The sequence below is a fragment of the Myotis daubentonii genome, chromosome 7, assembly GCF_963259705.1.
Source record: "Myotis daubentonii chromosome 7, mMyoDau2.1, whole genome shotgun sequence".
In the NCBI taxonomy this organism is placed as follows: domain Eukaryota; kingdom Metazoa; phylum Chordata; class Mammalia; order Chiroptera; family Vespertilionidae; genus Myotis; species Myotis daubentonii.
Window position 1 is genome coordinate 16,024,199 of NC_081846.1, and position 25,077 is coordinate 16,049,275.

The following is a 25,077-nucleotide window of genomic DNA, read 5'->3' on the forward strand; positions in this document are numbered from 1 at the left end:
TTCATTCTTTTTTTTTTTAAAGATTTTTTTAAATTGATTTCAGAGAGGAAGGGAGAGGGAGAGAGAGATAGAAACATCAATGATGAGAGAGAATCATTGATTGGCTGCCTCCTGCATGCCCCCTTCTGGGGACCAAGCCCACAACCCGGGCATGTGCCCTTGACTGGAATTGAACCCAGGACCCTTGAGTCCACAGGCCAACACTCTGTCCACTGAGCCAAGCCAGCTGGGGTTCCATTTCACTTTTTCAATAATATATGATTATCACTACTATCCATTCTGTTATTTTCTATATAGACTGTACTGATTTGTTCTTTTAATTCATCATTTTTCTATACATGAACAATAGAATTGAGGTTTTAAAAATTATTTTCTCTAAGAAGATAAAAACACAATGCAACTTGAATATTCCAGACTGACCAAAATTATTTATTGCTCTTTTAATTTAAGGATGTTGATTGACCCATGGTAGAAAATAAAGAGTGGTGCTTGGGTTGGAGATTGTCAGTATTTTATCCTTGTCTAGAGCAGGAGACACTTGGTTTGTGTTACATGAATGCAATTCAGAGAGAAATGTAGGTATAAAAAATTTCAGGAAGTCCTCAGTCTAGAATAGTCTACATTGTTTTGTTTTCTGAATGATGGTAAACAGATCTGGACATGGGTGTTATAAATAAGTTTCCAGCCAGTCTTCCTAAACAATGCTTGATCTGTAAAGAAAAAGGGAAATGAGTTGGATTTTTATTTTAATGTGAAGTGAAAAGAAGAAAAAGCACAAACGAGCCAACACTTTGAAGGTAAACTATTTCCTCGTTGTAAGAACATGGTTGCAAGTGCTTAACTGTGATAACATGGCTTGCTAGAGTGGTAACTGTTAAAAACTATGTGTTATTCAGAAAACGTAGGCCCATCCTTTTATTAGTGTTACGTTCCAACTGAATCAATTAACTACTCTGGATTGTTGACTCTCCATTGCATACTTATAGTACAAAGATAGGATTTATATATTAAACTTCTGAGGTTTTTGCTTATACAAAGTGATCTATTTCTAAATAACCCATTTCAGGGAGTTGAAGTTTTCTGGTTCATATAAATAACTCTGAAGAAATAATACTAATTATATCGACAGAATATAAAGTGAAGCAGTTAAAGAAAATAAAAAAAAATCAAGAAAGTCTAAATAGTAAAGAGGAAACATATATACCTTGAGAGCTCCATTTAGATAGACATGATATGCTTGACAAAAGCTGTAGGCACAATACAGACAGTTGAGAGTTAGAAAACCGTCAAATTTAATAAAAAAAGAGGTTCTGAAAGTTACTTCAATCTTAATTAATCTTAGCTATAACACTGGAGCTTATTTTTTATGCTCTGTACAGCCCGCTGTACTTATTACTAGATTTATGATCTTTCCCTGATTTTATAAATTTAATTTTTGAGTAAGGGGTACATTCATACGATTAAATTTTTCTTCTTTAAAGTATGAAAGAGTTTATAACAAAAAAAGTTTCTCACCACTGTCTCCCAGATACTTAGTTTCTCCTTTATAGCTAAGTTCATAGAGCTATTAAGTGCATATAAGAGAATACAAATATATGCTTCTTTTTTAAAAATATATTTTTATTGATTTCAGAGAGGAAGGGAGAGGGAGAGAGAGATGGAAACATCAATGATGAGAGAAAATCATTGATTGGCTGCCTCCTGCATGCCCCCCAATAGGGACAGAGCCTGCAACCTGGGCATGTGCCCTTGATTCGCATCAAACCTGGGACCTTTCAGTCAGTCCTCAGGCCAATGCTCTATCCACTGAGCCAAACCACCTAGGGCCAAATACATGTTTATAAATTTTTTTTTACACGAATGGTGGCATACTCTGCAAATTCTTTTGCACTTATTTTTCTCACTTAGTAATATACTTGGAGATGTTACCATAACCATAAACAAAGATATCATTTTTTTTAGGGCTGTAGGGTATTTCATTGTGTAGATGTACTGGAATCTATATGATACATCCTACATTGATTAACATTAAGTTGTTCAAATATTTGGCCATCACAAACAGCACTACTAACAAATAACCATGTAGCACTCATTTCACTTGACTGCAAGAAGGTCTACATTCCTTGAAGTAGATTTGTTAGATCTGCTAGTACCCCATCACCACGCAGGGATTTAAATGATTTACATTCCCAGCAGGAATGCATAAGATCGCCTTTTTCTACACATTCTTCTCACCCCAAAGTTTGGTCAAACTGTTAATCTTCAGCAATCAGCTTATTTCAAAATGGTATTTCAGTGTAGTATCAATCTGCATTTCTCTTGTTATTAATGAAGTTTAGCATATTCTACTGTATTTGTGTATATACTTTCCTTTTCTATGAAGTGTCTGTTCATATATCTATTAGTTTTTTTTATTAGGTTGTGGTCTTTTTATAAATTTATAATTGCTTTTTATTAGGGAAATGAGCTCTTTGCAATACTGATTGCAAAAATATATATTTTTTGTTCTGCTATTTGTCTTTTAACTCTGCTTCTGGTGGCTTTTGCCATATAAATCAAAAAACATTATGTGGTTGAATTTGTCAAAATTTGAAGTGCCTTCTGGGTTTTATATAAGTATTAGAGAGGTCTTCCAGTTCCAAAAGCTCTAAAATAATTCTTCTGTGGCTTCTATGCTTTTTTCTTTTACATTTAAATGCTTGACCCATTTGGAATTTATTATGGTATAAGATCCAGATCTGATTTAATTTTCTAGATTACTATCCATTTGTCCAAACAGTATTTATTGAATGATTCTTCTTTTATGTAATATACTTATGATAATAACCAAATTTAAAATATTGTTTATGGGAAAGAAGTGAAATTTAATTAAGATTGTCAGTGAAGGTATGCTTGGCAGAGTACTTTCCTTTTCTCCTGTCCTCTTCTCTCTCTCTCTCTCTCTCTCTCTCTCTCTCTCTCTCTCTCTCTCTCTTTTTCTTCCTTCTTCTTTCTTCCGCACTTCTCTCTGCTTTTCTTTTTTTTACTTTTCCTCTAGTCATTAGACTTCACAAGTCTAAATTTACATGAAATCTAGCAACAGCTATGCCAGTGTGGCTCGGTGGTTGAGCGTTGACCTATGAACCGTGGGTTACAATTCGATTTCCGGTCAGGGCACAGGCCCGGGCTTCAGTCTGGATCCCCAGTAGGGCGCATGCAGGAGGCAGCCAATCAGTGATTCTCTCTCATCATTGATATTTCTATCTCTCTCTCCCTCTCCCTCCCTCTCTGAAATCAATTTTTTTTTTAAAAAAATCTATCAACATAGCTTTATTGAAATGTGACTAGATTAGCATTTTAGGGGAATAGATAAGTTTCTCAATTTTATTGGAAAATTTTAATTTACATGTTATATCATGCAACTTTATTTTGCATCTTTATTTTGTGTAGTGTGTTGCTTTTCAAATCCTCTGGGTGAAGCTGCTGTAGATTGGTAGCAGGAAATTGATAATTGGACACTATGAGAGGACTTTCATATAGCACCATGCCTATCATTAATGATGTGACCTTCACTAATAACTAAACTTTTTGGCCCCTCAATTTCCTCATTTTATAATTCCTTTATGTAAAGGATTTTAAGATCTCTCCAACTTTAATATTCTAATAAATTTTATTCTAACACAACCCTGTCTATATTAAAGAGATGTGATAAAGGTCTAACAAGAAAAGAACACGTGAAAACACATTTTAAGCTGTATAACAATATACAAGAATGCTAACACCCACTGGAATAAATCTTACATATATATATACTAGAGGCCTGATGCATGAAATTTGTGCAAGAGTAGGCCTTCCTTCCCCTGGCTGCTGGCACCGGCTTCCCTCTGGCACCTGGGGCCGGGGCTTCCCTCGCAACCCTGACTTCGTCCAGAAGGTCATCTGGCCTAATTAGCATATTATGCATTTATTATTATAGCTATTCAAATCTTCACAAGATATCTTTCTAGAGTTCGAGTTATTATGTAGTTCATTGATAATAAGTAGCATGTGTATGTTAATAAGGGAGGTGAAGAAAAAGAAATTATTTTAAGTTCAAATAGAGTCCATCATCAATCTAATCTTTTAAGAGATGCAGTAACTACCAGAGCACATGAGATTGTACCTTCATAGTTGATGCATCCATTGGAGTCTTCTTGACCTTGCAACAGCGTTTCCACTTCTTCCTCTCTCATCTTTTCACCTGATGAAGCAAAAGTCTTTGTTCAGAAAGGAAGTCAGAGAATATTTTAAAAATTCCACTGTAAGTGACCAGTTTGGAACTCCTGGAGACGATGACTAAGCTCTTGGAGGATAGGAACCAAGCCCTTCTTATTCCTCTCGCACTTAGTCGGTTGCCAATAAATGTTTTGAGTCAGTGAATTAAGTGCGCATTATATACGAACTAGAGGCCCCTCAGCCCAGCCTGCACCCTCTCCAATCCGGGACCCCTCGGGGAATGTCCAACTGCCAGTTTCCGCCCGATCTGCCGGTTTAGGCCCGACCTCGGGCCTAAACCAGCAGTTGGACATCCTTCTCACAATCTGGGACCGCTGGCTCCTACTGCTCACCTGCCTGCCTGCCTGATAGTCCCAAACTGCTTCTGCCTGCCAGCCTGATTGACACCTAACTGCTCCCCTGCCGGCCCAATCGCCCCCAACTGCCCTCTCCTGCTGGCCCCATTGCCCAAAACTGCCCTCCCCTGACACGACCTGCCTACTCCGCCAGGACCTGCCTCCTCCGCGTGAGGTGGCGGAGACGCTGGGACCAGCCACCTCCATGCTGCGCAGAGCCGCAGGACCCCAGGCCTCACCACATGGAGCAGCCACTGGGCCCCGCCTCCGCTGTGCGCATGGCCATCTTGTGGTGGCGTCATGCGCGAAGGCCACCTAGGCTTTTATTAGTATAGATATTCAAACTATATCCTATGAGGACTACAGTGTTTTCCTATTCATTACCAGTAATTTATGTTACCATTTTCCCCAAACTCACTCATTGACACTGTAGTTAATTGAAATGGTCGTTAACTTTTGAATATTCTTTTACATTTCCCCTTTGTAGTCTTTTCCCTTATCTACCTTGGTTATAACATGATTCCCTCAAGTCATACTCCTTCTTATATATTCTGTCCTACTAATTCCACTAGAACAAATTTCCTTACCCAGTGTGGCTAGAACGTGACGGAGTTCAGCACCCATGACTGTGCCATTGCCTTCCTTGTCAAATACACGCAGACCCTCAACGAAGTCTTCATAAGTGCCCTGCTCCTTGTTGTTAGAAATAGCTTGCATCATGGGAAGAAACTGTTCAAACTCAATTTTCTTGACATTCATCTCTGGAAGAAATTGCAATTTGGAGAGTGTTAGCAAACATAAAATGCCATCTCTGAGTCTCAAATTAAACTTGAAAGTTTATTCTAGATGACCTGAAAAATCTTCATACAGTGAAAATTTCAGTTGGTAAGTTGCTGATGAGAAAAATTTGGTAACAGTTAATAGCCTGAGCTCTGGAGTCCTAGTCCTTGACCTTTTATCGCCAATCCACCATTTACAACTATGTGATTATGGACAAGTTTATTAACCAATTTATGTCTCAGCTTCTTTATCTCTAAAATAGAGATATTTCATAGTGCTAGTATGAGAATTACTAGTAAATAAGATGACACAAGCCAAGCTTGTCACAGTACCTGGGACAACTGAATACTTAATGTTAGCCGCTATTTTATTAGTATTGTCAATTTAATATTTTTAAAAATATATTTTTATTGATTTCAGATAGGAAGGGAGAGGAAGAGAGAGATGAAACATCGACAGAATCATTGATCGGCTGCCTCCTGCACTCTTCCCCACTGGGGACCGAGCCCCCAAACCAAGCATGTGCCCTGACAAGGAATTGAACTGAGACCTCCTAGTTTGTAGGTCAATGCTCAACCACTGAGCCACACCAGCTGGGCTTAATTTAATAGTTTTATAAATACTAGGGAAGCTATATAAAATTATACTGATACAATAAACCCATTAGCATGTAAATATAGTATAACTTAATTGAACTTTAATATATAGTCCAACTTTGTCCTGAGCTTTTGTAGGGCCTTCAATTTCTTTAAATTTTAGTTAATTTAAAAAAGAAGCTTATGAGGAAAGAGTGTGTCAAATGTTTTGTGATCTTCTGACTTTTTTGTAGTTTAGAGGCCTGCAGATGATAGGACTATCTTTAGTAATTTTTGACAAGGTGAATCATATTCACAGGAAATATAAAATAGACTATCCAGATGTATGCAGTGTATAGTTATGTACCCCTAAAATCAGAATTCCCTTTTACTAGTCTCTCCTCATAGAATACAAATCTAGTACATTAAATAATAGTAAAAAGATTGAATGGAAATGCTGAATAAATGAATATTTACTTAATAATTCCATTAAAGATGGATGTTTGATAAGTTAGAAATGGCACTTAAGAAGGAAGACTTGACTTACTATTCTTTTACTTTATCTCACTCTCTCAGCTATTACTTTGTGTGATTTACCTGGAAATTTTCCTTCAAAGAAAATGAACTGTGATGAATAGTCTAGCAGACTGATTTAGAGTTAGGTTTTCTTGAAGTATTTTTTTCTTTTGCAACACAAGAAAATTGTCATTTTAATTATCAAAGAAAAAAGAAATTATTTGTCTTCTTTTTTTCCTCTGTGGCAAAGATAAACAGCCCACATATCTACTTGAAAAATGTCAATTTGGTCTTATTGTTGTTGTTTGTTTTCCAATAGATTATTATATTTTGCCATAAACTTTGGGATTAAAATTTTTTTTCTTGCTCTAGACTGAAGACTGGGTTTCTGTGTTAAGCAAATAAATTCTGCAATTTTGCCACTCATGTTGTTATTGACTTTGATCCCATGATTTAACTTGGGTGACTGAATGCAGGTTTGGCATAGATTTTTAGGTCTTTTGGTAATTCTCTGGACATAAAAAAAATACTCTTAATAAGATGTCATCTTGTTTTTGTTAATTAAGATAGCTGAGTTTCCTTTAAGAGACTTACAGAAGCAGGGTGTCAAAAGATAGGCCGTTGGGCAAAGTCAGCAGGTACTTTGTCTCCCTGAAAACATTGATTTCATTTCTCTGGCTTTTATCAGAGTAGACATCCTCTCGGGGTGTGCTATTATAATTTACTTGGAGTTATTTGCAAAGTGCATTATGTTTTAGTCATATTTAACATCTTCGTCAAAATGTAATTTTGCCTTTGAGGGTTTGAAAAAATTTGTAGATTTGGGTATTATTTCATTTCATTAACCTTTAAATTATGAGCATTAAGATAAGATGATGATAATGATGTTAGCATTAAATATTATTTCCTTGCATTAGCATGAAATTTTATCAAGCTTGCAAATTCTCAAAGGAAGGTTAACTTACTTTATGAGGGAAAAAACTGACTCTAGCCAAGTGGCACACTTACCATCAAAAGCCAATTAAGTCCTATTCTGTGAAACTTATTTCTTAATAAATCTCTCTTTCTCTGAAACACACACACACACACCCCACATATTTCTCAACTTTTTGGGAAAACATAGGGTTACCTTCATTGGTGGGATTTCCCAGCACCTTCTTGACCTCTGCATTGGTGGGATTTGTGCCTAGAGCCCGGAGGACATCACCAACCTGGCTTAAGGTGATTTTGCTATCACCTGTCCTGTCAAACAGGAGAAACGCCTCCTTGAAATCTGCAAGAAGCAAGAAGCATTAGGGGGCTTTTTTTTTTCTACCTCAGACCTATAAGTTAACCCTAATTTCATCAAAGATCCAGTTCAAACTCTCCGCTATTTTACAGATTTTTCCAACGTTGTGATTGCTAGATTCTCCCTTTTCCTAGTTCAAACAGTCACGGACACACCCTTTCACTTGGGGGCTGTTTTAAAGCAGCATTTCCCATTTCAAGTCATATGTTATTATTAATCAGATATGGAAATTGGAGCTTCTAGTCATGTTTGTTCGTATTTTCTTCATCTGCGTGGGCAGCAGGAATGGGTTAAGACATTCTGAGGCTTTAAGAATTCCTTATATAACCTCTCATATAACTAACTAAGTTAATAACATTTCAAGAAACATTTTCAAATGGGGTTGTGTTTGTGAGGTTAACACAAACTTCTCAAATTACATGGAAAAAACCTCCTCTTGAGTTACAAATTTCCTAGATACTCCCCTTAACCAGTTTTCTTCAGGAGTAACTTCATTTTTTCAGAAAGAAAAATCTAGAAAGGTGAGACAAATCTCTAAATTCTATAAGTGGTCATTTAACCACTTTAATGTGTGACTGTAATAGGCTCCTAGTATAATTTATTCAGAAGGAGGAATATGTGTTTGGGTCTGTTGCTATGGTAATCTATTCTTTTTTTTTTTCAGATCATACATATGACAACATGTTGCTATGTTAGTTTTAAGTACATATATCCTAATGAAAAATTTATGGAGATAATGGTAAATTCACATGCACTTTTGAGAAAAAGTACAGATGTCTTAAATACTCTGCCTAGTATCCCCCAATAGTAACCTTTTGCAAAGTTATTGTATACTATTGAAATCAGGATATTCACATTGATAGATACCACCAATTTTATTCAGATTTCCATTTTACTTGTACGTGTGTGTATAAGTACATATTCTTAAAGTGTAATTTTTTTTATCACGATCACTATATCCCTTAATTTTCCTAAATTTTGTCATTCTCCTTTAATAGAATGGTTTTGCCTTTCAGAATTACATTAAAAAGGAATTAAGGCATGTACACCAAAAAGACAGAAAGAGGTACTACTATGGGTTAGGGGTCAGTAAAGACATTTTAATAAAACCTTCTAAATTTAACTAAATGAATTTCCTGGGGAACCCAAAAGTACTGATGGCAACGTGTTGGAGTTAATACTAAAAACACTCAAAAATCATTTGTGAATGAAAGAGGCAAAAGCAGTCTTCTTTTAGGCCATTAATTGTTCAGGATCAAATTATACCTTCTGGATAGATTACTCAGCAAAATACCCTATTTTACTGTCCCTCCATCCCCTAATCTAAGATTGAACCAGACATTTTCACTGTCAACTATTGTGATCATGTTTCCCTCCTTTGCTAAAATTTCCCCCTCATATTCTCTGCAATTTGACCATAAAAGATCATTTCCCTAATCTGAAAACATGCCCCAGGCACTGTGGGGTCATTAGTTAAATATTGTTTCATCTTTCTAAGGGACATGTGAAACTGAACTATTCCTGTTACTGGCTCCAGGCTTTCATGCACAAATTGCTCAGCAGGCTCACTATTACCCTGGTCAGATACTTGATATAGAAATAGGAATTTTATGGGCTGTAATAGAATCTTCCTGACATTAAACCTTCTGTTGATTTAAAGGCTAAGGCCAGAAAGATATTGTTCTTTCTACCCCAGAATTTTAAGGCTTATGTGTTTCTCTTGAAGAGTCTAGAACATGGGTTAGCAAACTCCTGCTAGGGGCTGACCACCTGTTTTTGTAAACGAAGTTTGATTGGAATACAGCTATTTGTGTATGTATTGTCTATGGCTGTTTTCATCAGTAACACATCTGGGTTCTTTTTACAGAGACTGCGTTTGCCAATAAAGCTTAACATATTTACTCTTTGATCCTTTAAAAAAATTTTTTTCCAGCCCCTTGTCTAGAACAATACTGTTCTAGAACTTTCTGTGATGATTGAAATGTTCTATATCTGGGCTGCCCCAAAATGTAGCTACTGGTTACCTGCAATTCTTGAGCACTAGAAGGCAACTAGTACAACTGTGGAAATGGAATTTTAAATGTTAACTATTTTTAAATAGTTAATTTATTTTTAACTATTTACAGTTTAAATTTAAAAAGCCACATGTGGCCAGTGGCAACTCTACTGGACAGCATAGGAGGACTTAGACCTTTAGGATGCTGTGATTTTCTAGTTGTTATTTCTTCTTTCCTACAAACCTGTGAAACATTCAAATAGAACAGCCTTGAGTAAAACTATTTAATCATTAAACAAGAAAGTAATCAAAGGAAGTCTTCATTCCTTTCTGAACAAGTCAGATTTCCATTTCATTTAAAATGCTAAGAAACATTTATTTTCCTGGCACAAGAGAAAAACCAGTCCACCACACCAGTGTTTACCAAAACTCTGTATCTAAAACCTATTTCATATATGAAATAATAGGTTTCATTGTAATAGTTTAATAGGTTTAAACTTCCCTTCTGTCCCTATAAGGGTTTTAAAGCCTTCTATTGTTTGGTCCTACCATAGTTAGGCTTTCAAAATGACCCTGTAAAGTAGATATTTAAGAGGACTGGGATGTAATTAGCTGAAAATGTTGCAGATCACTAGTTAAAGATGTATCAAAAATCAAACAAATTATAGTAGAAGTACCAACTATTTTGAATAAAAATAGTCCTATTTAGTAAAATTTTATATGATATTGAGTTCTGAGTCATGAAATTATCTAATTGTTCTACATGAGGCCATCAACCATGATGTGGATACATGTGAGTCTGTATTACAGCTACTACAGCAAATATCCTCTTTTTCCTTAATTGATGTTTGAACATGAGATAGTCCAGACACTAAAACACAGAAAACTGTGGAATTCTTTAGGTGGAGAACTGAGTCCTTGAATAGGTCCTTATTAATCACCTATATTTAAAATTACATAATATATACCATAACATGTATAATATTGATACTTATTATGAGCAATATTCTAAGTTATATATCATACACCTAATTTTTCTTCCCTTCTCTTTCATAGATTATTTCTATCTCACTTTATTTGAATGTGTGACACTGTCACTCCATAAAACACGCCTCAGTACACTTCTAGTGAAAAAATAGGATCTTATAGGGCACAGGATTCTTGGATTCCAAGACTGAAAGGAGAAAAAAAATGGGAGTGTTAGGGAAAGTATTCTGATTCTCTTGAATCATAAGAGTTTAAGTTTTTTAGTTAGTAACTGTTTTTATGAAAGAAATTCTAATGAACTTAAACTAATACCAGATTTTGATCCCATTATTAATTCTTAGGTTCCTTGAGCAAGTCCCATCCCCTCCCTGGGAACCTGCCTTGTGTCACTAAAGATGGACCAGGAGACATCTACTTTTTCCCCCTCCCCCACAGTTTTATGACAAATACTCTTCCCTTTGTGAATTTACTTTTATTCTATATCTACTTTACCCATCATTTCTCTCAATGCATTATAATGCCCATTGAGATTATGTAGATTTGGTCATTGGCAGTTTTATAGTAATTATTTTATTTTCCAAATTGAACAATTCAGACTTGCAAAAATCTCTCTTTAAGTATTTGATTAACAAATTAGCCATCCAAAATCTGCATCTTTTGGGGGTATACTAGTATATATAGATACTTAGAAATCAGTGAATATAAGGGCCTATTTTGTAGTGTTTATCTATTGTTTGCTTTAACCTCTGACTACTAATTATAAGAAAGGGCTGCTTGGGGGTGCTGAGAGAAGTCAGAGTGATGGAGAGCATTTAATTTTAGAGTGGCAGCACCAGTGGGGGTCATTAGGAAAAACTAATCTCACCCAGAGGGAGTCGACTTTCCAAACCCATCTTTCTGAGTGTGCGCATTTCAACAGCAATATCTTTTAAACTTACCATCCTGCTGTTCCTGCGAGAACTCGATCTGTTAGAAAGAAATTAACCACAAAGAATATTTTAACCAACCAACATGTCCTGACTTTACAGCGTATCCAAGCTCATTCCCTGAGTCATCTTTAAAGTAAGCTCCCAAAGTCAGCCTACTTTTCAGAGTTCAGGCATAGCTTGGACACTAACAGGTTGAGCCAGTTAGTCACATGCCTTGGAGATAAGTGATATTTCCGAAACTAGGCAGTGTTCTGCCTACTTCTGAAGTAGAAAAGCTCAATTCACTTACCAGCAATCTGGTCAGCACTGAAGGACTGCAGTGGCGAGAGGGAGAAAGAAAAAACAGCTAGTACTCTTTCAAATGCATTGACAGAATTGAGTGCTGTCTGTCCTGAGATTTTTAAAAAGCCATGTAGGTTTCATAGAGTAAGAAGGTTGCCTTAGGATACGTCGGAGTCTAGGATAAATAAAAAGCTATTGCAAAAGATAGTTAGGGAACATCTCTCGCTAATGAATCAATGCTTTAACAGAGGCCAAGTCAAATACTTCCTGGAATAAGATAATAATCTAGAGTATATCGAAGATATGTCTAAAACAGGTACACTGTTTTAAGAAGTACAGATGCATTGCGTTGCAAAGAATCACCATAAGTTGTTCTTCTGTTTAACCATCACATTTTCACTTCATGCATCGGAAGTAGATTACTCAGCTTTAGAAATTGGCATCACTGGATTGTTTTTTAAGATGTAATATTTTCCTATAGTTGCAGAGGGTTTTTTCTTTCTAAATTTAGATATAATAAAACTTATGTGATATAGCAAAAATTGATGAAGCATAAAGTGCTACTTTGGGAACTAAGTCTTATTTTTCCAGCTGGCATAATAGCTCAAATTAATTCTTCTAGCCTCAGCTCACCTCACCAAAAACCCAAAGCAGATTCTAAAGGCTCATATTGAATATGCTATCTCCCCAATTCTGTTTTATGTCTGCCTTTTTCTCAGTAAGATGATAGCCCCTATCTCTTTCCTCCTGCAAATGACAAACGCTTTTCTCATAGGACCCACCATGATGGAGCTGCTGGGCTGCAAAACAGCGCGAAGATGAGGAGTTGAGGGCTGCTCCAATCCCTGAGTGGGGCCACCCTGGTGGAGGCTGCCTTTTATTGTGGGGGAAGCTGTGACCTCACAGTTCGATTCAGGTTTCAGAGAGAGGTGGCCACTCCCTTCGGAGAGCTCTTCAGCATTCTTAGGGCAAAGAGGGAGAGGGATCTGTACCCTGAGGGCTATTTTTAGGAAACCAGAAACCATAGTAGACAGCCATAGTGAGCCCGAAGCCTGTCCTGTCGGTACTTTTATGGTCTTTATCTCTGAGATGCTCTCCTGGAGTGTCTTCCTTTAAGAAGCTTATTTGTTCAGTGGCAGAGGAGCCTCGAATTTCTCTAGGGGCCTGAGCTGACCCCTGCTCCCAGTGAATATTAGACTTTGCAAATGTCAAGTGAGCTGTCTTGGTATTAATGAAATGTATTGGATAGGACTAATTTGGGGTTTCAGTTTGCAACCCCTTGTGGAAAAGTTCAGATTAGTGAGAGGCATCCCACATTCTGTGAGTTTCTTAGGGTTCACAAGTGATAATCTGGCCAATTCTTGAAAATCTGCAGTTAATCAATTTTTACAATCTGTGGTCTCAGATGTATAAAGCTTATCTAAACCAGGAATGGTTTGATCTCTGTTTTTCACCATTCTCCCTTAGTACACTTAGGATTGGGTATTTTTCTCCCTCCCCGTTATCTTTATGGTGGCTGACCAGTCAAATTTTTTGAATTTTTGAAGTTCTTGTAGGCAGGAAAGCTGATAGACTCTGTGTGTGTGTGTGTGTGTGTGTGTGTGTGTGTGTGTGTGTGTGTGTGTAAGCTTTATTCCTAGTTCTTTTTAAAACAAAACAAAACATTATGCTAAGTGAAATAAGTCAGTCAGAAAAAGCTAAGAAGTATATGATTTCACTCATATGTGGGATATAAGACTGAAGCTCGTGAACACGAACAGCAGTGTGTTGGTTGCCAGAGGGAAGGGGGTGGCGAAGAAGAGGATCCTAATATAAGGTGACAGGAGAAGATTCGACTTTGGGTGGTGGGCACATGGTGCAGTATACAGATCTTCTAACATTGAAACCCACACCTGAAACCTGTATGTTCATGTTGACCATTGTCACCCCAATGAATGCAATAAAAATAAAAATAACAAATAAAACAAGACATTACATTTATTGCGGTGACATTGGAAAATAACATTATATGAGTTCATGTGCACAATTCCATAATACACCATCTGTGTACTGCAATGTGTGCTCACCATATATTTATAGATTCCCCTTAATCTCCTTCAACCTCCCCACTCCCCCCTTTCCTTCTGGTAATCACCGTTGTCTGTTGATAGACCATTTATGCATTCTTTTTCTCTCCTTCTATTTGAGATTTTAAAATTTTATGTAAGTTCCTAGTAGAACGTGCTGATTCTGTTTCTGTCCTGTCAAACATTTGATGGCTCAGTCTATAGACTGAGAAACAAAAGAACCCAGAACGGGGCTGAGGAAGGCAAAGCTGTACTTTAGAACTTGAAATGTAACCCAGGGAGTGGCCCGTAATGGGTTCTCATGGTAGCTTATCTGAAAATAGAGGGCACTCTCTTCCTAGAATGGTACTGTGCAAAATGGTACAGGGAAAGATTGGTGTTAGACTATCCACTAATGTTCACACATGTCTATCAGTTTTCTACTTATTTAAAGCAGCTCACAGGCATAAGAATGTTGGAAGTAAGTTCTGATGTAAGTACGGTTTCTGCACTACTTTTAAGGAAATGGTCAGAGAAAGCATAAAGTCTCCCCCTGCTAGACAAAGGTGTATTTACAGCTTTCCCTTAAGCATTTAGAAAGAAATCAGCACTTACTAGTAAATGTGTATTACTTTTTGTTCAAAGACTTTGGATAGTGAAAAAAATCTCATAGGGTCTTGAGTTCCAAAATAAGGACTGAAAATATAATTTAAACAATATTAATACCTAGGTAAGCATATCTTCATAAATAGATTGACACTTTGAAAGAGTTAATAAAAATATTTAAACGCTTTGAATCATTAGGGGAAAATAGAAGGGAGGGACAATTGATAATTGTGTACTTTGGAGCCTCATGATTCTGATGCAAAAATTAAAGGCTTTAGAGCAAACCATGTTTCATTGTGTTTTTTTTAGTCTTGTAATTTTATGTATTGAATTGCCTATGAGTAATATTGAGAGCTAGCATATATCTTTAGTAGAGCTGATAAATATAAATAATAAAAAGTAAACTCATCAAAGTTTCTCTACATAATGATCATTTTCTTTTCTTTCTTCTTTCTTCCTTTTTTTTGAGTAGAGATGTGTATCCTTGAGTATATATAGAATATGGTTAATTTGTATAAAATCTGTTGAGTATACTGGGAAGTCATTTTAAAAGTTATGTTTACGTTATGAAAAAGCTATTTTTTACCACTTGGATATCATGTAGAGGTTTAATATTATTAAAATAGAAGAGGTAGGCAGTTGCCAAACTTTTTAACTCTATTTTTTCTCTGAACTTTATCACATAGAGAATGAGAGTTTAGGTTTTTTGAATCTACTGGGAATCAAAGTAAACATTTAAGCAAGTTATTGACAACCGTGGAGAAGGCTGCAGTATAGTCTAGTCCAGGGAATAAACTATACTTTTCAAGTTAGAAAACCCAGGTACTGTGCTCATAGAATAAATGGGAAGTGATATTTATTTTCTGGTACACTTTTACAATGACAAAAACTTTCTCTGGCATCTCTTCTGGTGTTATAATGGAGAAGTAACCAGCACACCCCCCCCCCCCCCCGCCCCCACGGCCCGCCTTATTTAAATAACCAGCCCTTTGAACATGACTTTGACAAATACAAAATGGCAGCTGATTTTGAGCTCAGTTTGCTATATCATCATTTGGTTTATTTTAAAAATTAGATTTAAGTCTCTCTTCTCATATCTGTTTCTTAGAAATTAACTATTCTTCAAAGTCCTGATAAAAGATCCTCCTCTTGAAAAGAACCTTTTCTCTCTGCTTACCTAGCTCCCTCCTTCCACTCAAAGATGACCTTTAACCTTCCGATTGTAAAATTCTGGGTAGCTCAGGGCATTATGAAAGCCTTTGTCCATGACATGAGCCCAGGTGCAGTCTTACTCCAGCCTCTCCCTCTTGGCGAGCTGCCCCTGCCTTTATTCTTCGATGTTATCCCCCATAACTATAAAATACCTGCCTACATTAGATGACCAACGGATTTTCATTAAGTTAAAATCATTAGAACGTAGGCCTAGTAACCTCCTCCTTTGAACATAAGCTCCTCCTGTAGGACATTATATTCCCTGAGGGAAGAGACTTCATCAGTCCCTCCAAGAGCTCACACTCTAGAGGAGGTGCTTACATTCTCCTTTGACACGCCATCTCCTGCCCCGAGAGCTGCCAGACTCATCTTGAGTTATTGATGTATGTGCCCTTAGATTTCCAGGGCCTTTGCTTAGATTCTGTGTAAATGTTTATGATCAAGACCACTACTTTGGAAACCCTCAATTTGTTTTTTTAAAGTTTTTTTTTTTTCCATCTTTGCCTACAACCTTATATTATACCAATGATAAAACAACTACACTACACATTTTTGTAAGTCATATACTGTTTGGCTTTGGATTAAGGTAGGTAGTAGTATACAAGGTACTGGTATTAAAAATGATTTTTCTTGCAATATTTATAGGTATTTTCTCACTTTGAGAAGCATTTTTCTAAAAGTAATCATGAGGTTTGGTTATCTGAGTAAAAAAGATAAAGTCTCTGGTATGTAGAAGGAATTTATAGGAAAAATATAAAATGCATTTAATCAAACAGGCTCTGGAATTGATGTATGTTATGATTTGGTAGTATTAACCAACGTCACCCCAATAAATTTAATTAAAATATTTTTAAAAACTGCTAAAAAAGATGTCGTAAAACAAGAAGAGCTATAGTAAAAGGTGATTTGGGAGATATGTGTTGTTGATACTGAGGGAAAATGCCGTAGGAAGGAACATAGACCACAGTCTTTAAACAACTTCATCATCACTGCAAGGTACATGGGACTGATCACTGGTGAGGCTGAGTAAAACAATCAATCTACCAGGGCCAATCAAGAAAACATCACTGCAGGTTCTCTGATTTAATGCCTGGCAGAGAGACAAAGATCTGGATGTATGCAAACCCTAAGGAAAACTTTATTAATTTTTCAGGCCAAACTCACAGACTCACTAGGAATCACTGTAAAATACCAGTAGAAGTCTTATTTTAAAACTTTGAGCTTTATATTTCAGAATAACTCAATTTAAAGGACATACATGTTTTTTGTTGCATTGTTTTTACCTCAACAAAGGATATACTTAGGCTGGTGACTATAATAATGGTATAACAAGGTAAAATCAAGAACAATGAGAATATAGTACTGGCCCAGATTGTCTAGTATGAGAGAGAATAATAAATGGCTATGTTGGATAATTGATCTGAACAGATGAAGAAATGATTAATTCTCTGCAAAGATGCTTAGACTAGTCAACTAAATTCAAGCACATTAGAGCAAAGGCTAAATTATTAAAGTAACACAATTCAGACCTACAAGAATTAACAGAGAGACGTATGTAAATTTTAATAAAACATTTAAAATGTGACCCAAGTCTACATTTCAGATTTCTCATCAGCTTTCCCATGGTTAATAGTTGATAAATAAATCTAAAATTTATTGTGAATTGTATTTTTTCTAGTTGTATTTGTTTACATGTAATTTGTTAAAAATCCATGTTGTATTTTTGTTTTTTCCTCTTTTGATTTTTAAAATATGAGCATCATAAAAATTTGTGGTGTGTGCTATAAGAAATTATAAGTATCTGCTTTTTCCTACTTATCTGGAGAAAAATTTCTTTTTGTGATAATAGGTATACATGGATATTGGCATTACCATTTTAGAGGTTTCAGGTCTTTTGATATAGTGGAAAGAAAACTAGATAGGGATTAAACCATTCAGAATTTTGTTCTGGTTCTCATAACAAATCATGTGTCTTTGGATTAAATAATTTCTCTTGTCTGTATCACAGCTTCCTCAAATATAAACTATTATACTTAATGATTTCTAGGGTTGCTTAGGATACTACAGTTTTCCATTTTTTTTGTTAGTAGAATCTACCTCAACTCACTTTTTCTAGTGGAAAAGGGTAGGGTGCCTAAAAATTCAATTAATAATATTATTTTGAAGTAGTTTAGTTAAAGAGAATTTAAGCAAAATATAGTTTCATATACTGTGTTCACTTGAGTCAGATGTTTTATAAACAGGAGATAGTATATAACTTTGGGCACCTGATAGATTCAAAGAACCTCATTCACCACAGTGGAAATAAGTATAAAAAGTCGATTAGGATGTGATTTTATCTTTAGGGAGAAGTTTCTTCTCTGGCTTCAGCTCACCATTATTAATTTATGACTAGAATAGCAAGGATTTATCATCCATATAATTTAAATTTTAACTAGTGTCATTGAAGCCCTTCCTATCTATCTATTTATCTATATATATATATATTATAATTTTGTCCTCCAAATTCTGATTTGGGTGATAAGCAACGGATAGAGTCTTGATTGTAAAAGCAAACTCTAAAAGACCTTCTTTTCATACAAAAAGTATTTCAGTATGAAAAGACATGGAAGAAAGTGCAGTATCAGCAGACTAAATATAATCCTTCCCACAATTTCCATGAGTCAGATGGTGCTGAATGCTGGTAATTATGGACTGACTTCTAAAGACAACTTGCCAGGGGTTGGTGCAGTTGCAGCACTAAAATGTCGAAAGGCTAAATTTGGTACTGTCACTTCATGATCTTCTTGACTTGCAAAGATTTCATTATCTTTAACATTGAAAGTGCTACTCGCCATTAATTGGTGAACACATCTATTCCTTCCAAACTGCATTTTACTTCACAAAGACATCAGCCAGTTGCTTGTAATTCAAAATATAATATTAGAGAGAGATACCAATGCCCTTTAATATTTTTCCACTCCATTCCACCTATTCTCTCTCTCTCTCTCTCTCTCTCTCTCTCCCTTTTTTTTTTTTTTTTTACAACCTTAGTGTTTGAAAGTGGAAACTTGATGCGGACACTCAGAGATAGTCTTAAATAGTTTCTGATGTGCTCCTGAGGTTATATTCACATCACAAATATTAATATTACAATTGATTGACATTATAATTTTATTAAAAATTTACTCATATTATTGAAAGACCAGAGTAAAAACAGACAAACTCTATAATTATATAGTGAAAACGTAAAAACAACTTACATATGTTCCTCCCCTTTCCTTCTAAATAGAAATTGGCCATATGTGTTCTCTTCCTCAAACTGGTTAAGATTTTATTATTATACATGTGGCATTATATTTCTATAAATAACCCCAGTTAATGTTCGGTTGGGATTTCCAGTTTAAACCATGTTGTTTACTTGTAAATAGAAATCCCATACCATTCTCAGAATATTAGCCTGATGGCAAATTTTGGAGTTCAGATTTAATTTATGTGTATGTTAAATTAAAAAAATACTCATTTAAAAAATTTAATCAGCTTCACTAGATTTAACAGCATTTAAAAAATAAGTTGGTATAACTTAATTTTTTTCAGCTTTATTGGGATATAAGTGACATATAACAGCAATTTTCAACCAGTGTTCTGCAAGATGTTTTAAAATGTGCAATACTTGACTATTTAGTCAGGGGCACTGACTGCTTTTCCCTTAGATTGTCAAATAAAAAATGACAACAGCCAACATAATGATACCTGTCCAGTGTGAATGAATCAAAATTATATCTATTTTTGTCAGATCAGCAAAAAAATATTTCTTATTGTGCCACAAAATGCTAGTAATTAGTTTATGTGCCATGAAATGAAAAATGTTGAAAATCGCTGGCATATAGCATTGTGTAAGTTTAAGGTGTACACGTGATGATCTGATATGTGATGGTTTTGATACTGTGAAATAATTACCACAATAAGGTCAATGAAAACGTCCATCACTCACATAGGTATCTTTTATTTAAGTGAGAACTTTTAAGATTTAGTCTCTTGGCAGCTTTCCAGTACACAATGCAGTATCATTAACTCTAGTCACCGTACTGCACATGGATCCCCAGGAGTTATTCTCTTATACCCTGAAGTTTGTATCCTCTGACCACTTCACTCTTTCCTTCCACCTCAACCCCCACCCCTGGCAATTACCAATCTACTTTCATAACAGCATTTAAAAAATATACATGTTCTGTCTCCAACTTCTTATAGGAAGCTATAGCACAGTGGCTAGGAGTCTTTCTTAGTTCCTAATATTCCACCTTCCATGTGTAAAAGAGAACACAACCCATCAGCATCAGATGATAAGATAGGAAAGCTGCGGAGAATAGAACACTAGCGAACGGCCAAGGTTAAGGCATGAACTTGCTCTGAGGTGTGCTTGTCCCTCCCTCTTGTGGCAACACAGGGCTGTGCAGGGTAATATAAGAACCACTCTACCTCACATGCTGGAAAGGAAAATTGGCTCCTTTACACATTCTTACCAACAGCAACTCACTCTTTATAAACAGCAGGTAGGTTGTAATATGGTTAACACAGTGGACTCTGGATTGGCCTGTGAGGTTAATCCTAGCTTCATCATTGCTAGTTATTTGATCATGGATATAACACTAAACCTCTTTTAGACCCTTTAGTTTCTTTTCTTGCAAAATGAGGCTAAAACAATCTCATTGCAATGTTTTGAGGATTAAATAAGATAATAGGGCACAGAGTAAATTCACAATGAATGTGGTTGTTCTATTATAAAGAACTTTATAATTTTCAAAACCTTTCATAGCCATGACCTTGTTTGATTTCTCCAACAATTCTCCTAAGTGGGACTGAGTTTGTATTAGCCTGGTTAGATGTGAGAAAAAGAATTTATAGATTAACACTAACAATCCTACACCCTGACCAGAATAAGTTAGGTGGCACAATGTATACATATATTTGCCTCCACTGCATATCCATAAGTAAATAGATGTATTTATCAGGAATGCTATATTTCCACCTTATCCATTAAATTGAAAGTTTAAATTTTCCCAAGCACATGGTCAATTGTTGCTGTGAGGTTTGTTATTGAATGAGTTTCTGTCAATGCATTTTGTACCTTTACCACTTTTTGTAATATCGCTTGCAATCTAGTCAGAGATGACCCAATTGAGTGGTAAATACAATGAGAATTAAAATTTAAGCCACACAATGAGAGACATGATTCTTAGTCCCATCACTTCACAGCAATCCTGACATATAAGCTATGACATGCAGCATGCAAAATATTCATTTACACATTGAAGAGCTTTAGAAATCTAGTAGCATGGTCATTTCATTACTTATTTACTTTTGTTATTTCACTTGGTTGTAATTTTGGGCATCAGGTGTTAATTCTTTGCACCTACAACTATGCTATTCAGGGTAGGTTTTAATACTACACTTTCAGGCAGTGTTCTTTAGTCAGGGCACTGTTGCTGGAAGTATCATCTCTGTGAAAACAAAGAGCTCGCAGAACCGCCTGGAACAGTAACTTTAATGTTAAAATATCAGCAGAAAATGTGCTTTTGAAAAAGGATACTCATAGAAAATCCATGAAGATAGACATCATATAAGCATTTCCTCAGATATCAAAGGTTTTATGTCAGAACAATTGAAGAAACTGTTCTAAACAAATATCCAACAAATCAGGAGGAAATAAAAAAAAATTAAAAATCCTCACCCCAGGATATTTTTCCATTGATTTTTAGAGAGACTTAGAAGAGAGGGAAAGACAAAGAGAAATATCAATGTGAGAGAAACACATTGATTGGTTGCTTCCTGCACGCGCCCTGACCAGGGCCTGGCCAGGGAGGAGCCTGCAACCAAGGTATGTGCCCTTGGCCAGAATTGAACCTGGGACCCTTTGGTCCGCAGGCTGACACTCTGTCCACTGAGCCAAACCGACTAGAGTGGAAATCAAATTTAAAAGCACATTAAAAAAAACACATTTAAGAAATTGATAAAACTAATTAATCTACAAGATTGTTCAGAGTTTATGGTGAGTCAAGTATATGGCTGTTAAACATGGTATGTTATATGAAACACAGATATTGGCTGGGAAAAATATTGAGGAATTCAATATTACCATGATTATAATACTACACAAAGATCATTATGCTTAAACTTTAGCATTACTCAAAGTCTAAAGGACAGATAGATTTCTAAATCATATGATTTATGAAAGTTTAAAATCCAATTAAATTTTTTTATTAAGTTTTTAGAAAGTTAATGAACACATAGAATAGCTCTATTAATTTCTTTAAAGTTCATTTTCTCTGCTTGAAGAAAGTTTATAACATATGAGGTAATATAACTAGGAACATCATTACGTGATTAAAAGCATCATAATATGAAATGTTTCAATGTGCATTTTAATAAGCCTTGTTACCTACTTGGATGAAATTAAGTTTATAAAGTCCTCAAGTTGCATCACATTCTTTGGCCATGTTATAATACCTATAAATACATACTCATTTCATCTTGATAAATGAAAATCATTGAAGGCATTGAAATTCCTTCACAAAAATATATTCATTTCACTTATATTTTCTTTCTTTTCTCTTTCTATCAAGAATTGGCTCTCTGGACTGGCTGGCCTGGCTCAGTGGTTGAGTGTCAACCGATGAACCAGAAGGTCATGGTTTGATTCCGGTTAGGGCTTGATCCCCAGTGGGGGTTATGCAGGAGGCAGCCAATCCATGATTCTCTCTCATCACTGATGTTTCTATCTCTCTCTCCCCCTTTCCCTTCCTCCCTGAAATCAATAAAAATATATTATATAAAAAAGTAATTGGCGCTCTGAATTAAAGATAAAGGTTAATTTCTTCCTGTTTCTTCTAGATTTACTTAACTGATTTTTGGGTTTGTGTCCCTTACTGGGACATCACATCTCTGGCTCTGCAGTGAAATAATGAAGATGGGACAGACCCCATCTTCATAGAGACGCCGAGGAGTATTTCTTATTTTGCTTAGTTGCACTAGCTCATACCAGCTTTAATTGAGCCTGTAGAGGAAACGATAAACCAATTTTCTGCTGACTATAAACAAGGAATCAGTTTAATCTCTTGATTAAAAGAGTGATGTTTTGTCTTGTCTTGGAGTCTTCTTACCTGCCAAGCTAACATTTTATTTATTTACTTACTCTTACACAGTTTCTCAGGGAAGAACATTAATGCCTGTTTTCATTAGTGAGATACTTCTTTTTCTTCTTAAGATAAAGGTACAGTTTCCCCTTTCCAGATACTTGTAGTCCCAGATACAAAGAGAGGGTATTGTCTTATAAATCACAATAAATATAAAGAAGAATTGCTTTGACATTAATTTCTATCTTTAATGTTAGGAGAGAGCACAGAATCAGAGGATAGAGACAGCCAGAATCACTGGAGTGGCTGTAATCACGCTTACTGTACAATGTAGTCAGTGTGCATCTGCACAGCTACATTAACAAGGTTGTGCGGATGACACATTTGGTTTTCTCTTAATGAGCTGTATGCAAGCAGTCCTCATGGTGGAAGTATATTTATTAGAAGGTCTGACATGCATTTCTCTTCCTAAGTAGATATTCATTAAAAATAATAGTTCCTAACCACCAATATTAGATTCTATGAAAATTTGACTTCAGTTATCTATAAACTCAAGACAAAATATTTATGCGAATCTACTCCTACTTTGAAACATAAAATGTCATGTTTAACTGGAACGTTATAAGAATTATGAATGTATTTATTTAACTTCAGCACATATACCTAAAGATGATCTAAGTAAATATTTATGTTAAGAATATTTTTAAAATTTACAATTATAGTAAAATAGTCAATGAAGTGTTTATCTGTAGGTCAGCATCACCACTACAAGTAAAGTGTTAAGTTAGCAAAATTCAGATTTATTGTGTACTGAACTTTTGACTTAAGGGAAAAGAGCACGCATAGGCACTTTCACCCATGAGTTTTCCATATAAGGCAGGGTTCTTTAGATGAAGATTTTAAAACTGTCCTTTGGACCAATCTCAGCCCAGTGAATGAGGAGAGGGGGCACATTTGATGGGTCACATCAGTGAGAGGTAGCAGCCTCATGCATTGCATCATTGTTCTAAAAGCAGCGAACCTTTTGCTATTCAAGAACTGTGATCACAGGAAAGTGTTGACACAAAAATTAATCACATTCTCCTTAGTTCAAGGATGCAAGAGCTCAGAGACATAAGCTAGAAGCCATACAACCAAGTTTTACAGTATTTTTTTGTGTTAGTTTCATTTAGAAACAGCTCACGCATTCTGAATTAAATCCTGTGTATAAATAAACAAGATGACAGTTATAGTCACTGAAACACTTGAGCACATAATTGTCTGCACTGAGATCTCATTTAGTGTTGTATCAAGTTTTATTAAGCAAAGCTGAGGGGGAAATTAGCTTGAATTGCAAAAATCTTCTCTTTTTCAGATGACACAAAGCTGCTGTCAAATAAGGACACCCAGGACAACTGCGTCTTCAGCTGTTTTAAAAATTTTGGAAATCACTGGAGGGACCCAAACGTTCCTTTTGATATAGCTTTAAAGTAAGGGATCTAGCTTCACAGAGATTTTATAAAAAATTAAAACAAGTATTTGTTTAAATATTTGTAAAGCACCTTTACGCTTATATTAATTACCCCAAATTGCACTTTAACAACTTGGGGGGCGGGGGGGGGGGAGGGAGAAGGAAACTAGAGAGCAAAAATATAGAGAAAATACAGGTCCCACATGCAATTACCATACTCATGGTAATTTTATTGAAATTATAGGTTAAAGTTCATTTACCTTTTAATCAGGATTCTCTCCAAATCTACCAGTTCACTTAATAATGGCATTTGTCTCGATGAAAAAACATACCTTTTGCACGTTTCTAGAGTTCCCTACTGTGGAAAGATGTTTCAGTGACCAAACTATTCGCCCGTTTAGTTACCTTAATGGCAGAGAGGTCAATTTTTTCTTCTTTGGGTGGGGCAGGTGCAGGTGCTGGGGCAGGGGCTGGGGCAGGAGCCGCGGCGGCAGGTTTCTTCACGTCCTTCTTTGGTGCCATTTTGTTTAAAAGAATGAGTTTTTTTAAAAAAGAGAGAGAGAAGAAGCACCTCCAAAGAACCTGTCAAAATGATTCTTGGAAGAGGAGTGGCGGTGCGGTTGATCCGCGGCCCAGGGTCTTGAAGGTGGCCCCAGAGTATTAAGTGGCATAAGGGCCTGCATATATATTTCACTTAGTGCCTAACAGAA

The 25,077-nt window shown here is 35.9% G+C and overlaps 1 protein-coding gene across 2 annotated transcripts; it reads right to left on the reverse strand.

Annotated features, from left to right (window-relative positions):
• Positions 1 to 408: 408 nt before the first annotated feature.
• MYL1 (myosin light chain 1) lies at positions 409 to 25,077 on the reverse strand. 2 transcript variants are annotated; one of them, XM_059703021.1, is made up of 7 exons: positions 24,773 to 25,077; positions 11,670 to 11,697; positions 7,590 to 7,733; positions 5,177 to 5,350; positions 4,142 to 4,219; positions 1,205 to 1,247; positions 409 to 710 (listed from the first exon to the last, which is right to left on the reverse strand). In XM_059703021.1, the coding sequence occupies exons 1-6, from the start codon at positions 24,887 to 24,889 to the stop codon at positions 1,219 to 1,221; spliced, it is 570 nt and encodes a 189-aa protein (XP_059559004.1). In that variant the 5' UTR covers positions 24,890 to 25,077; the 3' UTR covers positions 409 to 710; positions 1,205 to 1,218. The 2 variants fall into 2 exon arrangements, with proteins under 2 accessions (XP_059559004.1, XP_059559003.1); XM_059703020.1 differs by lacking the exons at positions 11,670 to 11,697; positions 24,773 to 25,077 and adding exons at positions 11,950 to 11,974; positions 12,725 to 12,982.

Coding starts and splice junctions, on each gene's coding strand:
- MYL1 (XM_059703020.1), bottom strand. CDS start 12,967: ATGGTTTCTGGTTTCCTAAAAATAGCCCTCAGGGTACAGATCCCTCTC. Junction 7,734..11,949: donor CAGTGCTGACCAGATTGCTG/GTAAGTGAATTG, acceptor TGCTTCTTGCAG/ATTTCAAGGAGGCGTTTCTC. Junction 5,351..7,589: donor GGGAAATCCCACCAATGAAG/GTAACCCTATGT, acceptor AATTTCTTCCAG/AGATGAATGTCAAGAAAATT.